The following is an 8263-nucleotide window of genomic DNA, read 5'->3' as shown; positions in this document are numbered from 1 at the left end:
CAAAAACCATAAATTTGTTAGGAATCGAACAATACGTTTAATAAAAAAGAAGTTTCCTGAAATTGAAGATGATATAATTCTTCGATTTGTTAGAACCAGAATAAATACACGTGTGCGCCACACAAGAAAAAAAATTATCGAGAGCAAATTTCTAAAGTTTAAGCAAACCCGTGCCGGAATAGACAAAAGTTCAGTTATTCGAAAAAATAACACAAAACTAAAACATTTTCGGAATGCATTCTAACTCATAAACATTATGTTTCGAATAAATTCGCTTTGCTCCTTCTCGAAATTGTTCCTTTGCATTATTATTACGATGAATTCTAATGAATCCATCTATTTTCGTACCTATCAAAACAATTTAAAAGCATTTTCGGAAAATTTTATTTTACGAATCTTCCGTAAGATTTCCTGACAACACTTGCTATCAGCTTACTGAAATATGTTATGCATTTGCTAAATTTTCTTACTTGATGGAGAGAATCTCTTCAAACTCATCGTTTCCTAACCAAGCACCAGCCAGTTATTCTAATTGCAACCTGAACAAACTGACACCTAAACTAATTGTTCTAGTGTCAATCGACCCGTGAAAGGTACCAACCGAATATTCAATTTACGGCATACCAACCGAATATTCAATTTAAGCAGTGTTCACACGTTCACATTTTTCTTCATGCGGTTGCACCAACATAAGGAAACGATTTTGATGGAATATAATCGAACTATAATAAACCACAATTTCTTTTTCTTATTCAAAAAGAGGTCAAATCACTTGTTTTATAGATAATACTAGACTAGAGTTATATTTATAATGGGTTTGAAGAAATTAACTTTTGACACCAGTGTGGTTTGATTGTATGGTATGAACATACACTCAAAAAAATAATCATGTTATAGTTACGTGAAAAGTTATGTGAATATTTTCCACCCTACTTTTCACGTAGGTTTTAATGGACTGGCATTTAGAAATTGTTTAATGCATAATCCAGTAAAAGTTATGTGTTTCATAGGTAAAATGCAATGTACTGTTCATATCACATTTACCTATCAGTTCATATCAAATTTAGATACCAGAGAATTACTATTTTATATATGAATATACCATGAAAAATAAAACATTTATTTCAGAAAAATAGCATATAATTTCAATAGCTTAAAAAGCAACTAATAACGTCGTGGTATCTCAAATCGACAAGCCTCCAGAAATCGTTTTTGTTGTTACTGCCATCCAACCGAAGCCGAAGTCGAGATCCGAGAACTCCCCCAACACTACCGATGCAATTTGATGTCGCATTACATGGTTCCAGTGTCTCTAGCTTCATGCCGATTTTGAACTCGTTTTTCGGTGGACCAACGGCATTTGAAGTATTCGGCAGGAGCGGGCAAACTTCCGGGCTCACGCAGGCACTCAGTCCAGTCTAACACATGGAAACTTTCATACTGGAATGGTCCGGACGATGTAGTGAAAAATTGTAATTTCTCGCAACCTTATGTGATGACTCTATTCATTTTAGGGGATGTTCATATAACATTCATTTTCGTCACGTAAAATATTCAATTTGACATTTGAAACCATTTTACGTGATTTTTCAAGTGAATCGAACGTGAGTGTAGTTTAACATATTGTTGATAACAACGCCACCAATACAAAATGCGTCGGTTTCAAGAACCAGCATCTATAGGAGGGGGGTGGTGCCAGTCAGAGAAGATCGATTGTAGATTTCGTACATAGTGCTGCAGACATTTTTTGTTGTGCAGACATTTGAAAATCGAGTTTTTCACAGACTTTCGTCAAAATGTACAGACTTTTGAAATTGTCGCGACCTTTTGTTTTGCTCGCCAAATCATTTTAGCGTTTCATACTTTATAGAGAAATGGCTGCCAGCAAGACATACTTGCTGACTGCAGTTTTTTTTCGGATGTACAGACTTTTCCAACCCTGTCTGAAGATATTTGAATTTTTTTCGTGGTACCAACATGCTGGCAAACAGCAATAGTATAAACGCTACAATAGAGAAAGGTAAACACACGGCCACTGCTTTTTGCGATTTCGGCGAACTGATTCAAACGAACTCTGGATCTCGGTAGAAAAATTGATTTTCACAGTGATTACATAGCTTTTCCATATGAAAATTGAAAAAATATCCTCAATGTGCGATGTTTATTCACAATGTTATATTATTTGATTAAAATAAATATATAAATTACTTCAATAATACTGCTCATATGTTGACTAACAAATATTCTCCATTTGAAATTGCGTTATAAGTCATCAGTCGTTGTTTCTGTAACTATGCCATTTGACAAAATCATCAGGCTCGCCAAAGATAAATACATAAAAGGGCTCATTTTATACATTAATCATATGTGCGATCCTATCGCGAATGAATTTCATTTTGATATCTCTAAATTGCACCGGTACGAGGTTGTGATATTTTCAATTGATGTCTCATCGTATTCGATGTTTGATTTCGTTGATTCGGTTATTATTTTCCAGTCCGATAGGAATGTTTATCGCCGATATGCTCCCTTGGCCACATGCATTCACAACCAGCGTCGATCTGAAATTCATGCAAGATTAGTGATTGATTTCCATCAGATGAAGTACATGTTTGTGTTATCAGATTTACCTCCTCCATTCGGACGTGTTCCCAACAGTTGGTCGCCTTGGTGTCTTCACTAGCGACCTTACGCCGGGTTATGTAGATTTTTTGTCTAATCTGGGTACAGGACAGACCGGTTTCTATGCACTGAGAATGGAAAAAATACGAAAAATTATCAGAAGATATTATTTACGCTGCCCATAGTTTATTCTTGTCTAGGTAAACCTCATTATGTCGATTGTAGAACAACAATTCACTTTTGTACATGATCAAGGAAGTATTGAACAGTATTCTCATAGTTAAAAAAAAGGCAGGAAATACTACACTCTCTTAGTGCATGCCAAATATTGTCGTTTTAGTTACGTAGAATTTGGATTGAAATTTGTTTGATAGTTTCTGACTATGATTCGTTATATAATAGAGTATCCGAAAGCAGTGCAAAAAGTATCCCGCCGTCGTATAGAGCGACGATGTAATAGAGTGAAAAATTCTTCGAAATTTAACTCAAAACTGTTCCAATTTATTATTCAAAATTTTAAATCAGAAAAATGAAAACAAATACTCAAATTTTGCTCATAACTGTTTCGATTTATAGGACATTGTAGTTTGTTGTGTAATATGTGTAAGGCAATATCATATAGGTCTCGTGGTCCCATACTACATTCCTGAATAATATTTGGATCCGACTTCTGGTTCCGAAATTATAGGGTAAAATGTGCAAAAAATTGTGAAAGTAATTGCACTCACTTTTCTCGGAGATGGCTGAACCGATTCTCACAAACTTAGATTCAAATGAAAGGTCTCATGGTCCCATACGAAATTCCTGAATATTATTTGGATCCGACTTCCGGTTCCGGAGTTATGGGGTAAAATGTGCAAAACAATCAAAATATGTGTTCTAACGTTTCTCATAGATGGCGCGACCGATTTTCACAAACTTAGGTTCAAATGAAAGGTCCTGTGGTCCCATACGTAATTCCTGAATTTCATCCGGATCCGACTTCCGGGTCCGTAAATATAGGGTAAAGTGTTAAAAATTTTATACCATCACTGAAAAGAGCGAAAAACCGTAAAAACTTTTCTAAATCGACCTCAAATCTTTTCCAATTGATAGTTTTTATCAGTAGACGGTCAAACAAACCGATTTCGGTTATTCTTTTAAGAATCGAAGAAAATTATTTTGAAGAATACCACAGTATTATATATCATAGTATGATTGATATGAGAAAGGCATCATTACACCACTAGGTGGATTAAAACAGGTTTTTTCTAAGAAGCAAATTCCGTTGGAAGTGAACTCTCGGTTTCAGTGTACTTTTGATTTGGTTTTGTCATCAATTCAAAAAATGCTGAACCTCGACAATCCGCTTTCAGCTATACCCACTAATGCACTCGTATTTTCAGGAATTTCATACACACACTTTTTCCGGGTGTGGAGTTCAGTATCCCCCCGACAGGGCTTCAACCGCCCTCGTGGTTTTAAAAGGTGAGAAAGGCGCAAAAATGTGAAGGAAAAGTGCGTCATCTAAAATATAGACACTGTAAAACAAATTCTGAGAACGAAGTATGAATTGTCACGTTATTTACATTTTTATATAATAAGTACTTTATTGTTCATGGAGCTTAATGTTAAAAAATCTTCCATGGGGCGGGGGGTTAAAACTTCCAAGCTTCTAGGTGAGGCAGATTACTCTAAAATGTATCTTATTTGGTGTGGTAGCAAACTTACAAAAGTTTAGGACAGATTGTGTGACATTAGCAGGTGTAAGTAAGTTTAGGAGGGGCTGTGCGGGATGAAAAACCGCTAGGTTTGATTCACAGTTATATCTTCAAAAGCTTTGACTAAAACTATATAAAATGATAAACAGTTTGTTTAACTACCTTATTTTGGAACGTGTTGAACGTATTCAGGCACGATTCGGTTACATAATGGTCTGGACGATACTGGTATCCATCGGTTCCATTACCAACATACACAATATTCACGAGAACTTCACAAAGCGGTTGTCGAAGACGGGAACGTTTTGATTTGAAATCAATGGATTGTAAATTTTCTGGTGTTTCGGATGCATCAATATCGCTGTATTCGTTCAGATCACCTGAAGGGGCTCGCTGATGTTCGTCGATTACTGGGTATAACTGTTGTCGCAATTTTACGAGTGGTTTCCATGGATGATAGTTTGTAATGTCCTTAAAGGGATTGTTGTCGTCATTACCACATACAAAAGTGATTGCCAGGGCAAGAGATGATACGATTACCTGAAAAAAACGATTCGTCTTGAATTATTATTGGTGCACTGAAATTATAGCATGAGTTTTATTTCGTATTTTGTTTTTCTCATGTAGAACGGTTAGGCATTCGCTGTGAAAACCGACTTTTCAACCGAGACCCGATTGACTCAGTTCGTCGAGATCATGTCTGTGTGTGTGTGTGTGTTTTTTTTACAAGGTGAAATACCTTATGTACTTTCCCAGCTCACGCGCTCGGTAGTTGTCAAGCTATCGCTATTGTGAACCAGCAAGTGGGACTGGCTGAACCTTACCCACTAAAACACCTTGGACATCTTGCCTCGATCCCCCGGAACTAAGCTTAGCTCAATACTTCGGGGGAGGCTGTGCTCATGCACTTCTTCGTTTGGGAGAAAATGAGCTCCTGCTCTCTATATACATCTCGGCTGTGCTCATGCACTTCTTCGTTTGGGAGAAAATGAGCTCCTGAGTTTCTCTCTTCATCCATCTCGATCCACCTTTGGCGCCTCGACAACCCAATGCCGCTACGTCGCACCACACTACTCGACTGATCCCCGACGATGGATCTAGCCTACACCGACTGAGAGTTTCCCCTTTTACGCCACGCGGGACACCCGAAGGAGTGCCGAGGTCTGCTCTGCGATTCCGGTTGGAGCATGGCGTCCGGTTCGCTGATGCCCCGACGACTCGAATCGGTGTTGTGGCGTCTACTCGACTAGTCCCCGGTGATGGATCTAGCCTAAACCGACAGAGAGTTCCCCGACGATGGAAGTTCTCCCGAAACCGACGTTTTCGATACCCGTTCACGGCCCGACCGTAAGGATGCCTGGGTCGATCCAATGATGCCGGTTGGAGGATGGCTTCCGGTTCACTGGTGCCCCGACTATCTTAACGGTGCTACGCCACGATCTACTCGTCTAATCCCCGATGAAAGATCTAGACTACACCGACGGAGAGTTCCCCGGCGAAAGAGGCTCTCCCGATACCGAGTCCCCTGTTGCACCACACGGGACACACGGGAGAGTGTCGAGGTCGGTCCGGCGATTCCAGTTGGAGCATAGCTTCTGGTTGGCTGGCGCCCCGACGACACAAGTCGGTGTTGTGGTGGCTACTCGACTAGTCCCCGCCGAAGGATCTAGCCTACCGCGACAGAGAGTTCCCCGACGCTGGAAGTTCTCTTGAAACCGACGTTCCGAAACCGGTTTACGACGCGCCTACTCAACTTGCCCACGGTGGTGGGTCTAGCCTACCCGACGGAGAGTTTCCCGTCGAAGAAACCTATCCCGAAAACCGAGCAGCATTCCACACGCTTCGTCCGTCTTCTTAGGGTGCCGAAAACAGTCCGGCATTTTTCGTCTTGGACCTAGGTCATTTGACGCTGCTCTTCTCGCCAACTCCTCTGTAGTGTGGACATAATCTGAACAACTGTCCGGTTCACCGCGTTCCATTTTCCTTCGTCACTGCACATCCTTTGAACGATGTTCTCCGCGCTGACTTCGCTACGCGGTTGGATAAACCGTGGGCAGCTGAATATTACGTGCTCCGGCGTTTCTTCTGTTTCCTGGCACTCAACACACAACGGCGACCTTGCGTGGCCAAATCTGTGCAAATATTGCTTGAAACAGCAATGTCCAGACAGGAATAGCGTCAGTTGAAAATTTACCTCGCCGTGCACTCGAGTTGTCCAAACCGACAGGTTAGGAATTAATCGATGCGTCCACCTTCCCTTCTCCGCGTTGTCCCACTGCTGTTGCCATTTAGTGAGCGTGTTGGCTCTCTCTCTGCTCCGGGCTCGTCCTGTGCCTCGATCCCTGTAGCATAAGCTATCCTCTTCCAGTAGCAGACAGCTGGGGATCATTCCGGCTATCACGTGCACAGCGTCTGACGATATTGTTCGGTACGAACTTGTCACGCGCATTGCCATCAGTCTGAAAGTGCGGTTCAACTGGGCTCGGTTCCTTGCTGTTGTCAATGCCATCGACCACGCTGGAGCTGCGTATCGTACAATCGATGATGACACGCTCGCCAGTAACCTCCTCTTGCTACTGACAATCGCGGAATTATTGGGCATAATCCGAGATAACGCCAAAATCACCTTCATTGCCTTCTTGCATATGTAGTCAACGTGACTATTAAAGTTCAGTCGATCGTCCAGTATAGCGCCCAGATGCTTGACCTCACGCTTCGAATTGATGATGCACTCACCGACCGAGATGCTCGCATGTTGCACCGCCTTTCGGTTGCTGATGATGACCATTTCAGTCTTTTCATGTGCCAGCACAAGCTTCTTTTCCCGCATCCAATTCTCAACGACGTCTACTGCCTCCATGGCGAGAACTTCCACCTCTTCTCGAGACTCGCCGATTACTAGGAGCGCCACATCATCCGCAAAGCCGACAATCCTGACATCCCTGGGCAGATTTAGCTTTAGCACTTCATCGTACATAATGTTCCACAACGTGGGACCCAGGATGGATCCCTGTGGAACGCCAGCCGTGACAGACATATTTACGTATCCGGCGTCTGTCTCGTATATCAGCGTCCGGTTCTGGAAATAACTTTTCAGAATCTGACATAGGTACTCTGGTATCCTCAACCTGTGCAGAGAGTCGGCTATTTCTACCCAGCTGGCACTGTTGAAAGCGTTTTTCACGTCCAATGTGACCACCGCACAGTAGCGGTTTCCCCTTTTCTGCTGCTTCTGGGCCTTTTCCATGGTTTCCATGACCACTCGTATGGCTTCTACAGTGGACCTGCCTTTCCGGAATCCGAACTGCATGTTCGACAGACCGTTCTCGCTCTCAGTGTACTTCGTGAGCCTGTTAAGGATCACTCTCTCCAGCAGTTTTCCGACTGTGTCCAACAAGCATATAGGCCTATATGCTGACGGATCGCCGGGTGGTTTGCCTGGCTTTGGTAGCAGCACCAGCTTCTGCTGCTTCCAGATGTCAGGGAAACTACCATCCTCCATGCATTTTTGGAATGTAGTCCTGAACATTTCTGGAATCTACAGAATCGCAGCTTTAAGGGCCACATTTGGAACCCCGTCCGGGCCTGGAGCCTTCTTCACCGGTAAGGCTTTCGCTACCGCAAGCAGCTCCTCGTTTGATACTCGGATTTCGTCGCCGCGGACATCCTGTACGTCGTACAGTACTGGCGGCCATATCGTAGGCTCATGCTTCGGGAACAGGGTCTCGATGATAGTTTTCATCCTTTCCGGGCACCTATCCGGTGGAACTGCTGGACCTTTCATCTTTGCCATGGCCATCTTATAGGCATTACCCCACGGATTCTCGTTGGCGTTGTTGTTCAGCTTTTCTAAACACTCTTTCTTGCTGAGCCTGATTGCCTTGTTGAGTGCGGCTCTTGCTATTCTATAGGGCAACCTTCTTTCCTCCTTTTCGCCGCTG

At 42.5% G+C, this 8263-nt stretch overlaps 1 protein-coding gene across 1 annotated transcript in view; it reads right to left on the bottom strand.

Moving 5' to 3' along the window:
- Positions 1-2213: 2213 nt before the first annotated feature.
- LOC131438012 (uncharacterized) overlaps positions 2214-8263 on the bottom strand; it is a 37387-nt gene continuing 31337 nt past the window's right edge. Inside the window, exons 2-4 of the mRNA XM_058607768.1 lie at positions 4485-4862; positions 2631-2750; positions 2214-2561 (exon numbers count right to left, since the gene is read on the bottom strand). Of these exons, the coding sequence (XP_058463751.1) occupies positions 2487-2561; positions 2631-2750; positions 4485-4862 (573 nt within the window). The 3' untranslated portion in view covers positions 2214-2486. The remainder of the gene's footprint in view (positions 2562-2630; positions 2751-4484; positions 4863-8263) is intronic.

This window comes from Malaya genurostris, chromosome 3 (genome assembly GCF_030247185.1).
Source record: "Malaya genurostris strain Urasoe2022 chromosome 3, Malgen_1.1, whole genome shotgun sequence".
In the NCBI taxonomy this organism is placed as follows: Eukaryota; Metazoa; Arthropoda; class Insecta; order Diptera; family Culicidae; genus Malaya; species Malaya genurostris.
The sequence above is the reverse complement of the archived record's forward strand: the minus strand, read 5'-3'. Positions and strand labels throughout refer to the sequence as shown.